We start from the raw sequence: 23,000 nt of genomic DNA, 5'->3' as shown, positions 1-23,000 counted from the left end.
TAAAAATCCAGGGTCAGAGCTGAGTTCTAAAAGGGTGCATTGTAGGTTTTAGGCTAGCTGGTGCTATTGGATCCCATGGTAAATTGAGAGAGAGAAGCAGAAATGTTTAAATGTTAAACTCTCAATTCATGCGATCCAGTAATGGTTGGTCACTCCTGAACTTAGGTAAGTTCAGAACCATAGTGGTATTTGGGCTGCTGAATCAACTCTACAAATTGTTTAGAAATTTGTAACCATTCTACTTAATTAGGAAGTAGCTTGAGTAGTTTTGTCATTAATTAAAAGACCAAACAAAACACCACTCTCATCTAAGCTCTAATAGTTAAATTCAGCAGTCGCATGCAGTGAATTTCTATTCCAAAAAACATTATACCTTGAAGGAAAACATCCGAAGAAGCTTTCATTTTGTAGACAGAAAAGAGAATCAGAGGGTTTTGTTTTAAATTAAAGAAAGGAAAGAAAGAGACAAAAATAATGTAAATTAAAAATATGTTTCTAAAACACGGTAAGTCAAAAATAACTAAATTTATAGAGAGATTGGGATTACAGCAATTGAAACAAGTATCTGTAACATAAAATCCCCCACATTTTCAACTTGTCACTGTCTTGTTTACATCTGGACCAAATACATAAGATATCAAAGTCCTGTTAGATTTTCATATCCTGAGGGAATGCTAGTCTTTTATGCTGAGCTGTTTTCAAAGAGACCATTCCACAGTTTATAGAAGCACCTTTTAGAAAGAAGGCTTTTTACCTGCAGACTGTGCCCTGAATATTCTACTTTTAAGGTTTTTAGACTTTGTGGTTGGGATTCTGGCAAGCTTGAATATAGAAGTTTAGGCAAGGTAGTCATGTCAATAATATGGACATAAGCTAATGGCATAGAACATTACTAATACTAATACAGAGAAACCAAGATATTTTCTATAAAGAGATCTATTTATAGCATAAATAATGGCTTTGGTAGTTGTGGTTTGCAGAACACTTTGGTTAAAAGGATCTTTATCTTAAGAAATTAGTTCTGGCATCCAGAAAGGTATAATATATGAACTTTTGCTTCTCAAAGTGAATTTTTGCATTCCTGTTGTTACGAAGGGTGGGTATATAGGTAATAGAGAAATATGAAAAAAAAGGGGCAGTTATAAAGAGGGATTTAAATACTCACTCATAAAAACTAATTAAATTTTAGGCCTTGCTGGTAAAAAGATACATACTGGGTTTTTCTTCTTTTTGTCTTTATCCTTGCTTGGCTTTCTGTTGCTGACAAAGTAATGCAGAGTTCCATATTCCACCAGTGCAGAGAACACAAAAATAAAGCAGACTGACACAAAAAGATCCATGGCTGTCACATAGGAGACCTTGGGAAGAGATTTACGAGCAATTGTACTTAGGGTTGTCATTGTCAGGACCGTTGTAATTCCTAGCAGATAGAAGAAAACAGAAATACATTACTTCAGGTAGCAAACTGATTTTGCCAGTTATCTCTCTGTGATTGGTTTTGAAGTGTGCCTGGAGTTGAGTTCAGACACACGGCAGAGCTATTCAGTAGCACATTCCAGCAGTAAAAGGTCAGTTCAATGGGAGCTTAGAGGATTAAGAGGGGTAATGCAACATTTTTGCATGGTCACTGCCAGTGTTGTTCTGTAGAGTACTTTGGGTAGATTAATTCTAAATTTAATTTAAGGTTTTGGTTTTGTAGTTTACTTCTGGGGAGTTTTTATTTTTATTGAAAATTGAAGTTTAGAGTTTGTATGCTCAAGTGATTAAAGAGAGCAAGAGAAAGATCCACAAAAGAGAAGTACTGTGACGTGCCTCACCATCCCTTCCCTTTCAGAACATTATTGCATGTACTGTGATGTGAAAAATATTAAAAAAATGCATCAGAACAGTTAAAAATCTCCCACATGTTTTATGGCAAATTTCATATTGTTGGTTTTACCTTACTGGTGCAAATTGACTAATTCTCAATAGAGGGACAAGTCTGTTTTGTGTATCTAGGTAAAATTTGAAAAAATGGATGAATGCCTTTATTAATTTTGTACTTCTTCAAAGCAGATTTTATAATCTCTTTTTAAAGAGGATGTGAGAAAAAACAAAATGTTTAAAGCTTTCTTTTATGGAAGCCACTGGTCCTCTGTTTTGTTCTTTCTAGGGAGTCTGGAATGAAAATTGTGTACCCTATTTTACACTCCAGTGTGTGCTCAGTGCTGTGGTTCTCTGAAGAAATGAAAATGCAAAGGAAAAACTGAAATAATTCTCACTTGTGTGGATTTAATGTAGAAGTAGAAAATGTGTTAAAGGTTCTCTAGCTGAATGTTTCTACTTTGTTATTTCTTACTGTTACAGCTACTTTGCACAAGCAAGATTAATTTGGTTTCTTAGTTTATTTGTGGAGCAGTTGCTAAATGTGTAGAAATTTCTAATTCTGATTAATTGCATGTTACATGTTCATGTATAAGGTTTTGGATACCACCAAATTCAGTTGATTTTTTTGCCTGCAGTCTATACTTGATTGTTGGTTTCTAAAGTGGTCATGGTGGTACATTCTCCCCTTATTACCACTTGGACACACAGCAAGAAAGGTCGATTCCTTCTAGGTAATTATTTAATTTGTGTTGCCAGTCATGGTGATATGGAAGTAGAACAAGTGAAACTAATGCATCCTGCCCCTAATCCAGCTGTGTGTCCCCATCCTCTTGATGTTTGTAAAAAATCTGCTGTAATCAGAAAAAATATGAAAGCTTTTATTGTTGACAATCTGCAATAGTCAGAATCTGCATGGTGAAAAGGAAGTAATGCAAATATAGCTCAGTCTGTGTTATTCCTTGGAAATTACTGCATTCCTCTAAATGAGGAGAGTTCATGTGAAGTTGTCTTGTTCTCATATTTACAAACTGATGATCTGCAGTGGTTTTAATTAAACATCAAAATGCTTGAAGAAAACAGAAAAGACAAACTCACCCAGTGATGTTCTGGCTGGAACTGCATCCTTATTAATCCAGAAAGAGACCCAGGACAAGACAACAATAAGTGTGCAGGGAATGTAGGTCTGAATAGTGAAATAACCCATTCTCCTGCTCAGGTTAAAGAAGACAGACATGACTACATAGTCTCCTGTAATTAAAAGCAGAACAAATAGAATAATATGTTAGAAAACCAACATAAAATTTGTACATAAGAACTAGGGGCTTCCTATTCCACATCTGGGCTGCATGAGCATAAATGTTAAAGTGATTCACCAGATGGCAAATATACATATATAATGTCAACACAGCTCTAGCTCAAGAACCAGTGGATTTTTCCCCACTAGGAGAATTAGCAGTCATGCAGATTCACTCAGGGAACTTTGCTGTATGATTTCAAGGGTAGCCTGCCTTGCAGAACGGGACTTGTACCCAAGCAATTCCTCATAACCACACCTGCCTGCTGAGATTCACTTGCAGCAGCCCAGGGTGTGGTGGGGGTCCAACCTTCCTCCAGTGTCTGTGTCCCCACTAGTGAGCTCCCAGCTCCACTCTCAAGTATCCCATGCTTTCCTTAATTTTTCATTTTCTTAACTATTTTTCAGGGCTATGCTGTGTCAATATTTTTATTTTTTTTCCTGCTGGTCTTCTGTTGTATTTTCTTCTTTAAAATTATTTGAACCCACATTTCCTAAGTGACCCCAAAAGCTAGGCTAGAAGTTGCTCAGGTGTACATAACACACCATTCATATTCAGTAGTTTTTGAATTGTCTTTTCAGGTTCTCTTTCCCTCTCAAATTAAGTCAATTCCATCTGTGTTCAGGGACACAGCAAAGCTTTAGTTTTTGATGTGGTTTTTTAAAATATTTTTTTATTTTGAGCTTTTTTGTTTTCGTTTTTAGTTGTTTTGGGTTTTTTGGTTCATTGGTAGTATTTGTGGGGGTTTGGTTTTGTTTTTGTTGGGTTTTTTGTTTTTCGTTGTGGGGTTTTTTCCTAGTTCTTTACTTCAGATTACAGCATTCCTGGGAAAAATCTTGACTGCAAAGGAGCTACAGAACCCCAGGGTACAAAGACTTCATTGCAATTCAGTGAAATGCAGTCTAGAGAAATCTCTAATGGACACAGGATATGATTTGCAAATATGGAGAGAGCTAGTTTTCCAGCATTATCAAAGAGTCTCTGTGGCTAATGCAAGTTCTGCTTAGATCAGTACCTTTAGTTAACATTGAGCTCCTTCTTTTCTGTCATAAAAAATTTAAATTTCTCCCAGAATAATCCCTTTTAACCTGACCACAAAAGAAACTTCAGAGATATTTTGTGTCTTTGGGGTTTTTTTTTAATTTGAATGTCCATATTCCTGGTATCGATTGGCTTCAGTTTAATTATATTATGTTATAACTGAACCGAAAACATAAAGCCCTCAAATTTTAGATATGCAGTTTTTAAGGTGATACATCTGAATATGAGCAAACAAATGTAATAAGTACAGACTGATGATTTCCTTAGGTCACAGATAACTTTGCATTGTATGTGCATGTCCTTCATATACCAAAAAATCCAACCAACCTATCAAAAAACCAGCACTCATCAGCAGCACTGCAAAGCTGAAGCCATAAAATTACAGTATGACTCATTTTTCATCTCTTTGGATCATATATTAACTTCCCAAGGAGTGATTATTTTTTCAGTTTTTGTAATTATCCTTTTATTCATTCACCTTCATATATGCTATTAATAACATTGCTATTTCAATTGTGTTCTGCTATGATATGGCAGAAATCACTTTAAGCAATAACTGTTTTACTTCCACGCAAAAATTTCAAATGAAAAGGATTTTGTGCGCACTGTTATTATATCAATTTAATGGGACAAAGAATTTCCAGAAGCAAATATAAACCCAAATACAGATTAGAACATTAAAAGGTGCCAAAGGTCCAGAATTGAAGTTTAAAAATTAGATGTTTTATTGCTGTTCTTGTTTCTTTCTACAGAAGTTCCAACCGCTATGGGCTCTTTTGAGTAGATGAGTGATGTACCAGATCCCAGGCAACTACTTGCTCCTTACTTTTTGTCTTATACTTGCACAGGTCTTTTTGCCCAACTCTTTGGCAGCTGTCCTGAAAATATCAGACTCCACTATAAAAGTCAGACCTTTGCTACTTTCTGGTGTTAGAGTTAGGTCCAAAACTCAGCCCCTGTGCTGAGAAGAGCTAAATCGAGATGATCTAGACCAAGGCATGGTGCAAGCCCTCCCTGACATGCTGTCCTTGTTCAGCAACGGGGTATGCAAACCCAGCCCAGGGGTGCTGTGGATAACCATAAATGTCCATCTGTGTGTGGGGAGAGAGAACATCCTCAGCTCTTATATTTTATATACTATTTTCAAATGCTACTTAGGTCACAACACATACATCCAAAACCTCAAATGCATTAAGTCCCCTGTGGAACATGAACTTGACAGTGCCTTGCTTTAATCATACCTTTCATAATGGAATCTTGCCCTGGCCCTGCTTTTATCCAGATTTGGTTTATTTTCTGACTCTATTCATGCACTTTTCAGTTCTTTAGCTGAGACCAGCTTAAATACTCTATTATTTAGATAGACCAGCTTAAATACTCTGTTATTTTCAGATTACCTCTGTGCCTCAGGTGATTTTTCACTCCTGGTGTGATATCTGCATGAAGCTGTCAAACTAAGACATTAGTTTAGTAAAAAATGGCCGGACTTGATCCTCAGCACAATGTCATTCATTAGTCCTCACTTGGCAAATTTATAATCTTTTCATTATTACTTCATCCTCTTTCCTTGAGCTCTCTCTTGTTTGTCCAATATTGTCTGCTGCAGCAAGAAAGCTTCTCACACTGCCAGATTGCTGTTTGGAGCACTAATACATTGTGGAGTTTTCTAGAAATGAATGATAATGCAACCTGGCAGTATCTTTATAAGACACCATGTTTAAGCACTCAATGTTTGGTATTGTAATTAAAAGATTTTGGGTTACTTAGCCTTTCATCAGAGACCTTACTCTCTTATCGTCCATTCTGAGGTAAATTTCTATTACATTTGTCTAGAAAGTAACACCCCAGTTACTTTCAGTTTTTAAAGAAATACAACATTTCCCTGAAAAAAATAATCTTATTACTCTGAGGAGCATAAAAACTGACCCTTGATATACTTAAACCCTTCCTCTCTTTCTCTGAATATACACATTTCTCCTATTCCTTTGTAGTAATCTGTGTTTGTATCTGCATATAGACAGACATAGTCTTCTTCATCTGAAGATACAGTTAATCAGTTTCTTCAATGACCTATATTTAAACCAGAATGCAATCCCTCAGGAAAATGGTACCCAGGTCATATTTATCCTTATGTATAAAAACTCATATCATATTTTCTACTAAATGCGTATTCCTTCCAGTGATGTTAGGAAGATAAAGAGATGCAGAGCAGTGTTCTGATTTGAGACAGAGCATCTTCGTGCTGCCACACTGTTGAATATTTCTCTTGGGGCACACAGAGGAAGTGCATGAACCTTAAGTCATTTCCAGAGTAGGAGATAATTTGACTAATGCATCAGTATTCACTGCTTGTGACCTTAGTAAACCCTTGCAAAAGGTTTTATTTCTAACAGTCCTGTTCCATCCTAATTTACACATGTCACAGCAGTCTGTATCTACTTTGGAAATTGTGGTCTTCCTCCTACCCTACACTTGTGTGATACAGTGATTTGAATACCAGGCTGCTGTTCTACAGCAGGGGAAGTGAATTCCTGATTTAAGGAACCATCTGTGCATGTGTGCTGGCCTAGGTCCCAAAGGTTCAATAGAAGGAATTAGTCCTGCCAGGAAGCACAGCCAGGGGGAATGTACACTGTACTTAAGTGATTTAATCAGCTCAGTGGGTGTGATCCTTCATTGCTCCTGGCTGAAGAGTCGTTTATACCTGTGCAAAGCAAATGGGGAATTACACCCATTAGTGCTCTCTTTATGCATGCTTAAGTGACTGTGCAAAGTGTAAGGTACTGGGAGAAAAGCCTCCAATTTGTACTCAGAAGTGATTTGGAAGCTAGTGCAAATGCAAGAGAAAAGAACAGCTTTATAACACCACAAAAAAATTGGTGTCTTACTTAAAGTTCAGGTAGCAACACTTAGAGCTAAGATAATCTCACACTTGGTATTATGAGGATTCTTTCTGTTGTTTAAAACACTGCTGGATTTAAATTATTAAAAGAACAGCAGAATAGCTTCAAAAATAATATATGGGCCACACAGTTGAGTTACTTGTGTGTGTTGCTTCATGTCATTCTCATATGGTTTTTGACTGGGGAAAATTCAGTGTTTAATTTCTGTTAAGATAGGGGGTTTAGAACAGGGAAATTCAATTAGGCGAAGGGCTGGCCTTGTTATGGGTTCACATTATTAAGTCATTCATGGCTAACTTAAAAGCTTTGGGAAACAGTGATTGTGTACATAGACATGTCCGTATGGATAAGGTTTTTAAGACTTTACAAGAAGACTTTATTTCTCTCTGTTTCTTACACCATTCTGAATGGCAGATAGAGAGTGGCTCTCTTCTCAAACTGTGTTTGTTTCTTTATGTATTCCACTACCTAAAATCTCCAGAATTTCTCTGTGCTGCTGAGAGTTTACAGCACATGAGCTCATCACCTCATACTGACTCCAGGGTATCAGGAGTTTCATTGTGGAAATCTTCTCCCAGAGTAATGACAAGTCTTCTACCCCAGGGTCTGAACAGAATTTTCTTTGAGTGTTTAGTTACCTTAAATATTTTTGTCAGTGTTTAGTAGTATAAAAATCAATGTCTGTTTCAGTAATTCTGATAATGTTTATAATGTAGTGCCTTATGTGTTTCAGATTTTAAAATCTGTGGAGAAAAAAAATTATGTAGCAGAACACTGGTAATGAATCAATACTTGCCAGCAAAAACTACCAAATACCTTTATAATATCCTTTTAAAATCTGAAGTTTTTCTCCACTACGAGACTTGGTTAAGCTGCCAAAAAAAAGTCAGCTGGAGAAGAGTAATGCATTATCCAAATTGTCGCAGAATTTCTAACCATCACCTGCTCCTTAAGGACAGATTAAATGATTAAAAAAACTAGGATTGATGTAGGTTATAGATTATATGGTATGTAATAGGCACAGTTTTGTTAGTGCAGCAAATACCAACCACCTGGTTCCTACAGAAAGAGATGCACCCACTGCCCAGATTCCCAATGGGCTTTTACCCCCTAAATTTACACAGAAACCATACAGAGAGGAGCAAGCACTTTTTAAAATAGTTGCTTAAAGAGACATGTGAAAATAGATATACAAATGGAACCATTTCTCAGAATTACTTCATATAAACAACTATACAAATAAATGACATGCTTCTAGATGGGAAACACTACCCAGTTGGTCTTCCTGGATACATAGGGTAAAATGCAAAAACAAAACCTCGTGCCACAGGAGGGCACTGTCACCTCAGAATAGAATGAGAAAAGCTTGCAAGTCTGCCAGTGGAAAACTGAATCTTAAAAAATTCTAATTATTGTTGCCATTGAGTGTTTATACAAACACTGAAATGGCACAACTGACTTGTGTGGCTCTGTTAGTAGAGGAGCACTTTTAAAGACCAAACTAAGTTTTGTGTGATAGAAATATCCTCAAAGTAGCATCACCTTTATGCTACAAGTAATGAATGTAAACTGAATCAAATGTTAATGAAGAACAACCGTGGCAGCAGAATTTATCTTCTTTTCCTCATAAATAGCTAATAGATACATCCTTGTTCTCCCTCTCTTTTGCTGTTAGCATGGTCAGCAGTCTCCTTTTCTGTTAGGCAGAGAACACAGCTAGTGCTCTTGGTTTATTTTAAAAGAAGGAATGGTAAATGGTAGTTTGATGGAATAGATGTGTTTTCTTTGGTTTAGTCATGGTACCTGGAAATACAATTAAAACAGCAGTGCATTATGTCTATGAACATCTCCTGTAGGAGCTTCTAAATCTCTCTGGTTCTTAAAAAGTTACTGGATTTGTACAGACTATAAAAATAATAGTAAACGGCACCAAAAAGGATTCAAAATGCATCCCTCTTCATTAAAAGAGGGTTGGTGCCATCTTTAGTCAGATATTTTGCAATAAGAGAAAATAACTAACTGGTAAGCTTGTGGGGCATTGCCTGTAAAGCAGCTGATTTCCTTCCCACTGTGTGCCCTCCTGGCATGCTGGAGCACAGCAAGGTTACCCAAAAGCTCCTGCAAGTGGAGAGAAAATGAAAGAATGCAGGCAAATGTCAAATCAGGTGTTGGCACCAGAGCTCTGGTGTGTGTTCTGCTCAGCAGTGGCTGAGGCAGATCCCTGCCCCCAGAAAAGGCAGGGAAAAGGGAGGATGGGAGTCAGGAATCAGACCTCTCTACCAGATCAAGCAAATATCAGACTGTGGATTACATTGTACAGTGCAGCTCTAATCTAGGATGAAAAATCATGTAAATAGCTTAAGGTTGGTGTATTTGTCCTGATGCATTTTCATTTGGCATTTGTGCCCATCTCTTTTCTTGCCTTGACAAGTTCTATATTTGGAGCTTTGCTGGCATTTACTGTCTTGGTGAGGGTACTGAGTCAGCCTGCAGTTATGGTTCAGTGAGATGTCTTACACTGTTACAGTGGCATAAGGAAAATAGGATATTTGTTCTAAACACATAGCTTTCTATAAGAATTCAGATTAAACCTATTCCAGTAGTTATCTTGTGTGAAACCTAAAGTGACCTAGGTTTTTTTATTATTATTTTCAAACAGATCAGAAAGTTCATAAGTCTGTCAAGTTCAGTACCATGTCCTTCTAAAACTAGCCTTTTGTCACAGTGTAATGTTTTTACATATAGGGCACAAAAATAATTTTGACTAAAGTGTTTGATCACTGGGAATGTGACTGAACTCATTTTCATAAAGACAGGACAGAAATTTGATCACAGTACTAATGAGATTTATTTGTTGCCACAGCCAGAAGTCTGGGGAAAAGGTAAAAAGGGGGAACAGTGTTCCCCAGGTATCTGACCTTGAGACCTCCTTATCTCATTCTTTGCCAAATGCCCTGTTCATTGGTTCTGTCCCTCACAGCTTTCTGTTCTTTCATTGACAGATTTTTAGACTGCATAAGGGTCAGAGAGTTTAAAAAATGGAGTCTCTTCCTTTCCAAAAATGCTCAATAATCTCTTTCCCTCCGAGGTTTAGCTGCAAAATACCAGCAATTGTGTCATAGAGTAGGCATGATGTGACGTGAAAGAAATATTTGCCCTTTAGGACAAAGAAAGAAAATATGCCATGGCATTGCATCTATTTCCTTTTAACAGACTTGCACATGGAAGCAGTGCCATTCCCTACCTGACAGCTGGCATTACATAAAAATGGGGTGAGCCATGGTCATTGTGGTACAGCACAGCAGTGGCACCCAGTGACTTCCCCAAAAAATCTAATAATAGAAATTCTTAATATGCATTTCTAAACCGTGATTGTAGTTTGATTATGCAATGAGGTAAAACAATATTAAGATTTTGACAAAGCTTGCACTGTAGTCCATTTATATGATTATCTCTGGGATTCAGAGAGCTGCAAGCCTGGTTTTCAATTTACATTCTAAGGGATGAATCCTAACTGCATTGCACAGCTGGATGGAGGACAGGAGACGGGAGGAGATCTGTTTTTTATTTGGTGCAGTTTCTAAAAAGTAAGGCGGTAAGGTGTATGTCTGTATGTTAATATGTCTGACATTAAAGACCTTGATTTCCTGTGGGAGCAGGCAGAAGAGAGCTGCAATTAGTTTATGTTTGTGAAATGACAATCTCAGCTGATGAAACTTCTGCAAAATGAGATGAATCATTACACTCATCCAAGCAAATGAAATTTCTTTATGTATGACATGACTTTCTGCCCAGCAGTTCTGGATTTTGTTTGGTCCTTGGCCACTCATTCCACTTGAAGTGCTGTTTTCTCAGTTCATTTGACAGAATGTGTTCCGTTTCTCATTAGTTTCTAATTATAGGAGAAAATAATGTAATGACACTAGGCAGTAATTAAAATCTATTACTGTTGTCTGCACCTTCTCTTTGAAATCACAGAGACAAGATTTAGCCTGAGAATTTTTTGTTGCTGAAAAATGTCAGTATGTGGAAGTGTATTGAATGGAAACTTAAGTGTGTTTGTTTCTAAGGTTTTATCTGTGAGCGCCAGAAGTCTGAAAGGAAAATGAACATTAATGACCGTGTGTGTTCGCCCATGATATGATTTTTTTTTCTAGTTTGTGACCTAATTAAAAACATTTTTTTTTTTTGCTTGTCTGTGAAGGTGAATAAGCTATTACATTGGCATTAGCAAACACAGGAGGGTTTTTGGTGTGCAGGATTAGTATTCAGATGTGACAGCAGCAATAGGTTGCAACTTCTGTGAGTGAACCATTATGCTCCAGTGTGCAAATAATCTTCAAATTACAGTGCCTTCTGTTCTCTTTCTCATTCCTCCTTGCCTCCATCAACCAAGTATGAGAGCTCAACATCTGAATGCTTAGGAGTTGTTCAGCTTCTAAAGAACCTCTTTGACTCACTGTGATGAAAAGTCCATTCAGTTCAGAGGTTAGAAAATGTGAGGATTACAGGAAATATCAAGTAAGGAGAGAAAGTAGAGAGTCACCATTTCCAGGCAGCAGCATCAGCTGGGGTGCTGTTCTGTCAGGAATTTTGCTGTGCCTGACACATCCTGTGTCCTTGGCTTTTTTGGATGTCTGGTTGCTGTCTGAATACCTCAAGAAAAGCTGTCTGCTTCAAGAAAATTATGCACCTATAGCAGGGCTCTGTACATGTTTAAAATAATGACTTGTTTAGTTTTGATTATTTAATCCATTGTCATAATAATACAGGTTTTGATATAATGTAGTCACCAATGTAAGGAACTAAGAAATATGTTTATATAATAAAACTTTATATTGCATATATTATATTACATATATTTCACATTATATATTTCATTCATTTCAAGGTATCCAGATGGTATAACCACTTTCTGACAGTATCCAAATCTGCCTGCTGCAGGGATAACTGGAAATAACTTCTGTTTCTGTACTTCAAGGCATGAAGTACAACACATCCCTGGTACTTTAGATCGAACACACTATCAGAATTATGAAATGGCATGGAATAAGGATTGTCAAAACTCTGTAAATTATACCATGTTGTAATTTTCAGCAGTTTGCGTCTGAAAAAGAGAGCACATAATGGTGATTCTTTTATGGGCTTTTGTTTTATGGGATTGTTTTTGTTTCATGGGGTGGCAAAACACAAGGTTGATACCATACCATGGGGCTACATATTTGAACTTTCTAGGTTACTGTGCAAAGGATTTGTCTGAAAAGAGAGTTTGGGCAAGTCCAGGGGTAATAAGAAAAATGTAAGATATAAAAATGAGAAATAAATGTGACATTTCGAGGTCTAGGTTAAAAACTGCTAATAAAAATTAGATACAGGTCTATTTGGTGAGTGCCATGAGGAAAAAAAAAATCAAGTATTTAATAATTTTGGTCTGAATAACAACACATTGGAGAACTCCCTTGAAATTTTTACTGTTTCATGAGCTTTGTTCAAGTCCTGGTTGCTGAAATAACTGCACGTGACTAATGCAGTTCATAAACACCCCTTCTCAGATTTGCTTTTATGTCTTTGTGAATTTTCTTGCATGGAAGAGGTCATTTTTTTCATTCCTCTGAATGCCTTTCATTTGGGGAGAAGAGGAATTTGAGGATACAGTACATTTAATCTTCAGTTTTGATGTTTCCAGTTATTTTCAGGGCCAGGAGACAGTAGTACATAACCTGAGGCTGCAATAAAACTGGATGTTTCCTTCTACTTCCTCTCCAGAGGAGAGAAGGCATGACTGCGTGGAGGCAATGTTCTGCAGGGGAGCTACAGATTTCACAGATTCATTCTGTCTGAACGCCCCAGCAGAAGAAATATTTATACAAGGAAGTACCACTCAAACACCAGCATCTCGCTTCCAGTGGGTGCACAGGGAGATGACTGGGAAGAAAGTACCATAAACAAAGAGCCCAAGGGGTGCTGGCTGGGAGGGATACATCTGCCTTTATTGCTCAGCTTCCAGCATTAGACAGGCTTTTTTCCCTAAGTGTTTCGATTCTATTTATTTTTAGCTTCCGTTAAATATTTTGGGATACATCATTAGTGGATATTTAGTTTTAAACCCCCAGAAAAACCAATTCAACTAATCAAAAAAAGACTAAATTTTGAGTATGAGACCCTGGAAGGCAAAACATCAAAGAACAGCTATACAGACCAGACCCAAAGCAGAGGAGCCACCTACCAAATGTTGTGGGCTTCAGAGAGCTCAGTAAGAAAAGAAAACGTTTTTGAGCACAAGAACCCAACAAAGATACATGGTAAAATGTAAATAGTCCTGTTGGAAAACACTGCAGCAAAAACCATGTCAAAGAATCAGTGTGGATTATTGATCAGGACACTGAAGCAGCAGGCAGGTCGTCTCAGCTCTAGTCCCACTTCTCTGATGGACCAGCTGTAGGACAGCTGTTTCTCCCAGCCCATGAAAGTCATTTGGAGCACATGCACACTGTGTTCCAACAGCATCTGGGCATTCTGCTCTAAACTCATGTGGGAAAAATTAGCAGGAATAGTTGAAAAAGGGAAAACAAGAGAATGATGTAATTAGATAACATTTATGCATTTTTATATTTATATAATAATTTTTCTTTGGCTTCTCACATGAAAGAAAATTCAAAAATATTTTATTAAAGTAGCAATGTAGGTATATTCATCCAAAGAAGCAAAGTATGCTATACACACAAATATTCCTATCTAAACCCAGAACTATGAACTTAGTCTGAAATTTTCTGCTGTTTTCCAAACACATTTTTCTTATAATAGCAAGGCAAAACCAAAATTCATTCAGTTTTGTGTTCATGCCTTGTCATGGTTCTGGGATGCCAGAAAAAAAAAGCCAGACTGTATGTTTTGAAAAAGTTTTTATACAACATGGAAATAAGATGATGCCTGTAAATCATAAGAAACTTCAGAAAGTGAAATTTTGTAAGTAATGAGAATTGCCATACTCTGGGCCTTGCAAAAAAATAAGAAATAGGTGAGAAGTGCATGAGTGTTTTATCAGGTCATTGATGTGTAAGATTGGATCTCTGAACCTTTCACTAAAAAATGTTTCCATATTTAGAATAGGACAAAACACTCAGCGATATGGCTTCTCAAACGACTGTGGTAATTCTGAACTTCCATGTACCCTTGATTCTTACAGGGTATTTATGAAGTTGAAGAGTAACCAAATGTTTTGTTTTCTAGGTAATTACAATCTGATTAAGTTCATAAACCAGGTAGTGATTATGTCATTGAGACAGTCCACAGTTTTCTGTTTTTCTCAGTGATAGATACAGCTGGCAACAAAAGATAAATGCATTTTTAACTTTTTACTTGCCTCTGTTAAATCTTTACTTAAAGTGAAATTACACAGCAAAAATAATTGTGTTGCTTAAAAATTCATGGGCTGTCATATAGGCATTATCATATAGGATGTCAATGTTGAAAATCTTGTGGAAATCTGCACACCTTTCTGAGCTCTAATGCTAATTTCTTGTGTAGGAATTCCAGTGTATATCTAAGTTGTCATCTTCATTAGCAGGTGGATGTGGAAATTGGGTACATCAGGAGGATTTGCTGTTTGAATGAGTTTTAAACGTTTATGTGTATGTCATATAAGGGGAAAGAAGGGAGAAGAACAATACATTTTTTGTCAAGTTTCAGTATTCATAGTTTTGTTGAGGTGTTGTAGTGCTGTTGTTTTGTTTATTCATTTCTGATTATAATTTGCATTACCATGGTAATCTCAATACCTGTGTGGAGCAATGTATGGTTTGTAAAACAGGAAAGGTATTACCTGACCTTGTTCTGAGCACACTGCCCAACAGAGCTGCTGTCAGCATTCCCAGCATTGCTACTGATCTTTTATGGGCTGGGTTATCTCTCTTCTACACTTATATATCTTGTGACTGTTTAGGAATGGGATTATTATTTTTCTTGAGACACGGACTCTGGTAGAATGACCCTTAGAAACAGCTGTCTGACAAAAGTACTGATTTCTTGGACTATCAAGTGCAAGGAAGCTTCCCACCTATGCCTATAGTTTGGAGTTCCTCCCTGGATGCTTTATGGTGACAGTGTAGATGATCCTAAAGTCTTTTTAAAGGCGGATGAAAGTGAACTTGTTTTCCTCTAATTATTAATATATAGCTGCCTAAAATTGATGCCGAGATAGCTGTGACAGTTTTTAGCTCTAACAGAGCACTACAGTGCTCAAAAGGACAAAACTATTTGCTTCAACTTGCATGGTCTATTCAAGGCATGTGAAGAGCAACCTTCTGTCTCAGTGATTCCATAGCTGGTGCTGCCTCCTCTGTGAGCAGAGCACAGTCTCACACATGTGCACTCACTCCCAGGTGAGCTGTGCTTTTCTCCTGCTGGACATGGGAAAGGCTACAAGGAGCAGGCTGCTCCCATTAGTAGGCATGTTTCAAGAAGGGTGCCTGCCTCATCGGATTTAGAGCTGTAGTTAGATTTTTCCATGAACTGAGCTCAATAAAAAGGAATATATAAATTTTATGAAGTCACGGGTTTTACAGAAATAAGTGATGTGTTACTTATATTACTATATTGTATACAGCCATATGCACATGACTTCTGCTTTTAAATTAGCACAAATCCTACATACAAAAGCTCAGAATGAAAGGAAAAATATTTTCACTAGAAGCATCTGGGACCATGTTTAGGTTGACTTGTTGGAAAGTAACCCATTTATTGTCAGCATTTTGTAAAATTTTCTAAAATCTGTTAAGACCATACTTTAAAATATAACATATAAAAAGATTACCAGATTCCTAGAAGAAAGCGCTGCAGAGTTCACATTTGTGATCATTAGAAACTATGTTCTTATTGTTGGTGTTTAGAACTACTTAGAACAATTTCTGATAAAAATGTGATATATTTATTTTTCAATTTGAGAAGTTCTTCTAGAAGAGCCTGTTGTGGAGTAGTATTTGAGAGGCAAACATCATTTTCATTCTCCTGCTATCAGTTTGCCTGAGGACAAGGCCTGCTCTGCGTGCAGATTCCAAATTGTTTCTGGTTTATTAAGTATTTTGTCTTGCAGAAGCCAGGTGCAAACCTTCAGCAATGTGCAAATTAATCTTGTTCACAATCAGAGGTAGCAGCAGAAACATCCGCTGGCAGAAGTAGGTGTTACAAAATTGTCTAAGGTGTGATTGGTGAGGAAATGAAATGGAAAAAAACCTAGCTCTAATGGAACAGTTATTTATATGCTAAGAAAGGAGATGGCAAATGTGTTTGGGTGTGTTTTTAACCTCTTTAGCTTTCTAGGAGGATGTTATTGACATCAGGTAGAAAGTAAAAGTGTTGAAGGAAAGAAAAAGCCTTTAAAACCACTATCTCTAGCTATTAGAAGGGAGAAATAAAGCATTTTTCTAAATCAGAAAAGAAATAAAGACACTGAAGTAGAAGGAACTAGATAATTATTAAAATAGTAATTAAATGTAGAGTTTAAAAAAAACATAGAAGATGTTCAAGAAACTAAGAGCAAGAAACTATGGCAAACGGCAAACAATGAGATGATGTTCTAAAACTGTACTTAACACCAAGAGTAAGGCCACAGACCTGCATGCAACAGGCCTGAAGGGAGAACAGAGATAAAGAGGATGCTTGGTTTGAAGATCATGCCTCAAAAGAGACAGCTATGAATCATGAATAATTTATACCCAGTATTGCCATTTGAAGTCAAACAGATCAAGCTTAGGACATGAAAAAAATCTTTAAAGACTACAGATAATCATCTTGAAGCATCACTTAGGAGCCTTACAGATAGAGGTAGATCTTCTAGGTGTGTATAATCACCGTAGTCCAAATCCTACAAGGTCTTTAAATGGCTCTCTCTTTTCAAGAGAAGACCTTTGAAGAACTATTTGTTTCTCAAAGAGACATAGTCAGGATAAAAGCCCACAGCTACTATAAAACTGGTTCCCCTGGGAGTCCCCATTCCATGTCACAGTCTGTACTGCCATCACATTGTATGTTTTCAGGCCCGGAAGTGCAACCTCTTAATATCTTCTTAATAGTGAGATTACAATGGAAATCCAATGGGTGTAATGTCTTTTTAAGACTTTTTTCTTTTAATATTTGAAACTGTTATGTCCTGGAAGGCTTTTAAAAATGAAGTGGCAATTGTGGAATTTTATTTCAAAGAAAAAAGTGTTTGTATCTCCCAAGTTTGCTTTTTCAGAGTAAATTAATTAAATGTCATAATATTAATACTCATCATTGCCCTTTCTGAAAAGCTAGTTTTCCCTCTAAATTTATGTTGTATGGTAAGATTTTTTTCCCCATGAGTAGTCTCTGCAGCACTGCATTCAGATACTTATGATTATCATACATTTATTTTTGATTTTGGCTTTTTACTCTTTGCACTATTCTCTAATAACAAATTGTGATTAAATTTTTTACTTTTCTTGTCACCAGAGGTACGTTTTTTCACTCAGAATGGAATAGCCAAAGGTTTTCCTATACTTATACTTTAAAGTATGCTAGTTTTTCTCTAAATATTGTCATAGAGTTGTTGGCAATCCTTGTTTTTAAAAATAATACTGGGAAGAAAGCTAATTAATTTTCTTAATTTTCAATAATATTTTTGATTTTTCCAGGATGAAAAATTTGAATTAGTAGTGTGTGAACTCACTGTAGGACTCTTGGAGGGAAGCAGAGGCAGTGAGGCGTTGGGGGTACTTTTAACCTGTGCACTGAAATTGGAAGCAAGTTTGTATGATGGGTTGTTAATTACAACTTTACTTCCTCTTCAAAGTCAGGCTCTCAGATTAAAATAATAGAAATTGAGCTCCAATCAACAAGAACACATTATTTGCATTAGTCAAAATTTTTCATAATTTTCTCAATTTTTGGAACAACAGACAAGAAAAAATAACAATTACTGACCAGTTTCATAAACATTTATAGTCTCTAGCATTAAGATACACAAAGGGCATTCAATCTTGAAAAATATTTTTCAAATTCTCCTATATAGGGCATGATACAAGAAACTATTATTACATAAATTTTATCCTGCAGCTCTTTAGCCTTAATTATGCAATCTTCTTGAGAGTAGCAAAGAACTCACTTAATAGACTGTATCACTTTTTGAGATAAGTGGCATATTTTTAGCTTCTGTAATGTACATTGAAATGAGGGCAATTATGCCTTGTTTCAAAAGGCAATGTTAAAACACACATTATTTACAATTCAGAATTTGTTTTAACAATACAAAATGAGGGAGTTAATGTTTGAGAAATATACAATGATGATGACAGCTATTTGAACACTAGACCATGCTTAGTGTTAGGCTACTATATTCCTCTGTGAGAATGTGTTGTCAGCCTTGTAGGATGGGATTTGGAATTGTAGGTAACATTTATCTAAAAATATAAGTAGAATATTTTGTAGTCACAAAGTACAGCAGAGAGTTTTACTAGTTTGCACATCATGTACACATTATCATTTAACACCCTACTATATTTTATTTTTGTTTCTCACATTTTATTTGATAAAAATAATTAACAATTGAAGGTCTCTTCAAAGTTAGTGATGTTAATTTAGTTTTTTTTCTTTTTTCATGTCTTTTTTTAACATATGGCTGAATATGAGTATTATTAGCTCCCATGGATGCTGCCTGGCTCTTGCTACATGTGACACAGACTTGTATGTCTTATTTCCAACCAGCCTTTCAATTATATCTATTCAAATACAGTGACAACAAAACAGCATCTGAGCTAAGTAGGTTACTAAAAATGCAATGTAATGACAGGGGTTTGAGAAACTAGAAATTGCACTCGCAAAGTGAAGGGATTTAACTGTGTAAGAACAGCCTTAGAGGAATATGTTTATTATTTAGGACATATATGTGCCCCAGGCAAAACTAAAGCTATTTCAAATTAACTATCCCTGCTCTATACACATTATGAAGACTAAGCTGTCCTCATCTTCACACATCCTAATGAATTAATTTTTCTCCACTGAGAAATGAGGAAAATGGTGAATTACTAAATCAGGCCAAGGGAAGAAAATATCCAAGACATTATCTTATAATCATTGTACTACAAACATGTTTTTTTGACATAAAAAGCGTCTGAAAGTGAAACATCAGTGCAGAAATTGACCATCAGTACTACATTGATCAGCTTACAGGCTACAGAGATTATCTAGTGCTCTGCAGATGAAAAGATGCTCAGGAACCTTGTGATTTATCACAGGATAGCTTGAACTTTAGTATTTGGACAGTGCACTAAAAATATTTATATCAGCAGTTTAAACATGCTTATTACCTATTGCAAAAAGGCTTAGTACTCAGACTTATTTTAATTCTAAAGTAATTGTGACTACACATGGTTCTTTCACTACAACATCACCTGGTCTGATCCTTTTGAACCAAAGATTCCTCCCTGCAATTCACTATAATTAGATCTAGCTGCAACTGGCAAGAGTGACATTACAACATTTTCACTTGTGATGTTTCTCAAAGTCACACAGTGGTTGGAGTAGGATGATTTAATTGCCAAACAGCAATTATAGGAGGGAGTTGGGATAATATGCTTTGCCTCGAGGAGTCACCAGTACTCATGAAAATATATTCATAGGGGCATAAGAGGCATCACAAGAATTTTTATACTTGGTTATGTCCAGGAAGTGTTTTAAGATATAGATTCACCCTCTTGCTGATTTTATCATAAATTAGAAACAATCCAAATTCTGTTTTTTCTTTCTTTTTAATAATTCAAATATCCCAAAATATCTAATTATTTTCTTACTCTTAAATAAACAATATTATTTTAAGGCAGTGTTATATCATATCTACACAAGTATATGTAATGCAAAACCAATCTTGCTTGTAACATCTGTGTTTTTGTAATTACCCAGCAATAAGTTCAGTGAAAATGCTTGTAAGATCCCACATTATCCCTTATTCTCTGGTTACTTCTATATTAATTCCTTTTATCCTTATCTGACCTTTCTGAAGCTCAGTTTAAGCTCTAGCAGGCCATGTTTTTAGATATGGAAAACCTCATGAAGGACAAACTCAGAATAAAACCTTGCCCCTCAAGAATATTTGTTCAACTGGGGAGTCATTACAAGGAGGATTTCAGGCCCCAGGAACCCTTTTCCTCAGGGCAGTGGAGATTCTGTTTTGCTGAGGTAAGTCAGCTGCCATTGAGTCTAGGAAAATCTGAGAGGAAAAAAGGGCTGAATTAATGTCACTGGAATTGGAAGAAAGTCTTTAACCTCTCTCAAAAAATGAAAAGTAATCATCAAAGAACCTTTCAACTCTATATGATTAGGTAGAAGCAGGTAGATTTCAATGCCTGGATCTCTATAGATACAAAACTGAACAGGTTTTCCTATGGCTCTGCTGCCACAGGATGGGTCCACAGTGATTTGAAAAGGAACTACAGAGCACTGGGAAGGCAACTGTAGATGTTCAGCCAAGGGCTGAAGCAGCCAGTACAGAAGAGACTCAAATGTGTCTGCCCTGAGTCCTTCCCAGCCATTCCAGTCAGGCCTCTGTCCTTGTCTGCTCTTCCTTCTCTCGTGTCCTGGGAAGCCTTTGGGTTGTCCTTGTAGTCCTGTCTGTCTTTACAGGGATAATATAAGGATAAATGGTATTAGGGAGTTCTGATTTTGCAGTTCTAAAAAAGTCCATATACATAGATCTTAGAAGTCTTCATGACAGGGAGGATCCAAAATGCTGGTGTACTGAATGAGTTGGCTTATTCCATCATGTACATTTTAATGTAAATTATTATTTGCCACACAACTAACCAACTGGAAAAGATGTAGAATATACAAAAGTTAGGGAATGAAGGGAGTTGTATTTCAGTTTTACTCTTTGAAGACACAATCCCGAAATGTAGATTATTTTCAGTTAGCCAATTATTCAACAGTTAAACTTTAGTAAATGTTTGTTAATTAATATGATTTGATGCATGTTGAACCAGCAGGAGAATGTGTATTATTTTAGGAAAAATTTGTTGTTCACATTTTAGAAATATCTCTTATCCATTATTCACCAAAAGAATATGTAAGTGTAGTTATCTTAGACTGGTTTTTATCCCCTAGCTGCAAGGTCAACTTTTGTAAGCTGCCACCATAGCTGAATTCCTGCTCACACAAGTGTCTGTAATGGTATTATATGAAAGTCAAATAATTCAACTCCTCCTATGTTTTCTTTCAAATGATGATATTTGGATGCAGTAATATGGTGGTTCATGCAAGTTGAAATAAGGGAGAGTTTGAATTAAAAAAAAAAAATTATAAGCAAAAATATTCCCTGTTGTCTCTATTACTAGGATAGGTGGCTCTTTATAATGGGAGTAAAATCTTAAGGTGTAGCTATTAAGGTGTTTTAGGGTTATCTTAAGGTTATTGGCTTAGAATTGAGGATTTCCATTCAGGCAGCAAATGTAAAAATTGGCCTTTTAGTTTTTTGTGCCTGCCTTCTGCTTTAAATGTTTCACTGTCCTACAGAGACAGTATTCTTTTAGTAACCATGTTTAAGGTAATAATTAAATATATATTTTTCAAAAGTAAGGATATTGAGATAAATACCTTCCCATACCATAAAGAGAACAATAACACACAGCACACTTTAACAGTCATCTGGGTTTTCTGACTTACAGCTTAGGTCATTATTTGCTCCTCTGTAAAATGGATACAAACGTGTTTAAATTCTGCCAAAAGGGAGATGCAGGTACTAGTACCTCGTACCCATTCATAGATCAGCATCTTAAGACAGGAAATGTGCTGAGTTCCCAGACAGGTCTATCTGGCAATGCCATGTTCTACAGCCAGCCCATGCTAGAGCCTGAGGCTGTGCAAGGGCTGGCAGGGATTATTTCTAGGTGCAGTGAGATCTACTGATGCCCATTTTTAGTGTCCAGGACTATTTCCCAATGCAGATCTACAAATCTGATTGTAGCTTTCATATTTTGCCTTAATAAAGAAACAGAAGACGACTCCTGGGTTTTTTTCAGCATTATGAAACCTCTGGGGACTGCATATCTGCCAACAGTTCAATTCATTAGGATGCAACATTGAAATAAAGTATAAAAGCCTGAAAACAAATCCTATTCCACAAAATAATAGCCCTGAACATATTTTCCAGATAAAACAGAAACCAGGCCCAGATTTAGTTATGTGGTTTTACAGATGCATAGCAAGAGGAATATTTAATTACCCATTTATCAATTCTGAACAATGCACTATCTCTATTGCATAGTTCCCATTAGCTCTCTAAACCACAGAAAAGGAAGAAAATAAAATGTATTTGCAAATATTGCCTGACCAGTCTTGTGGCTCCTCTGCAGGTTGTTGAATTGCTATTTATTAGCCTTCTAATGCCTTTGTATCTAATTAAAAATTCAGTACAGGCTCTGTAAATAAGCAGTAGACAATTTATGGCCTAAAAAAAGGAACTACCAGGTCATAGAAATGAACTGGGAATACCAGAAACTCCATCTGTCCTGAATAATTACACATTTACAAACTGTTTTGCATAGTACAATATTTTGTATGTTCAAAACAACTGGAATAGTGAGTAGAAGTGCTATTTATTTAAGAGTTGTATGAAATTAATGGAAACCTATTGATAGAATTTCAAGATTTAAGCTACTTCTTTCCTCTTGGTCTGTGGTATGATTTCATAAACTCTCTGATTTTAGGGTTTCCACTATTTTCCTCTCTACCAGTGTTGATCATTGATATGATTTAAAAACAGTATGGTTGTTTTACTCCTTTGATCATCAATAATATTTTCTTCCAGACTAGTTCCATATTTTCAAGTATTTCTATAAGTCATGTGTTTTAAACTCCTTCCTTATTATATTCCCCTGCACTACCCTTT

General features: G+C 36.3%; 1 protein-coding gene across 4 annotated transcripts in view; it reads right to left on the bottom strand.

Moving 5' to 3' along the window:
• Positions 1-23,000, bottom strand: part of GABRG2 (gamma-aminobutyric acid type A receptor subunit gamma2) — a 59,158-nt gene that overhangs the window by 3,055 nt on the left and 33,103 nt on the right. For 3 of the 4 annotated variants that reach the window (XM_072935394.1, XM_072935395.1, XM_072935393.1), the window contains exons 8-10: positions 2,962-3,114; positions 1,215-1,420; positions 374-397 (exon numbers count right to left, since the gene is read on the bottom strand). In XM_072935394.1, the coding sequence (XP_072791495.1) occupies positions 374-397; positions 1,215-1,420; positions 2,962-3,114 (383 nt within the window). The remainder of the gene's footprint in view (positions 1-373; positions 398-1,214; positions 1,421-2,961; positions 3,115-23,000) is intronic. The other variant, XM_030284102.4, reaches the window with a different exon arrangement.

Source organism: Taeniopygia guttata, chromosome 13 (assembly GCF_048771995.1).
Source record: "Taeniopygia guttata chromosome 13, bTaeGut7.mat, whole genome shotgun sequence".
Taxonomy (NCBI): domain Eukaryota; kingdom Metazoa; phylum Chordata; class Aves; order Passeriformes; family Estrildidae; genus Taeniopygia; species Taeniopygia guttata.
Note: the sequence above shows the minus strand (reverse complement) of the source record. Positions and strands in the feature narration are given on the sequence as shown.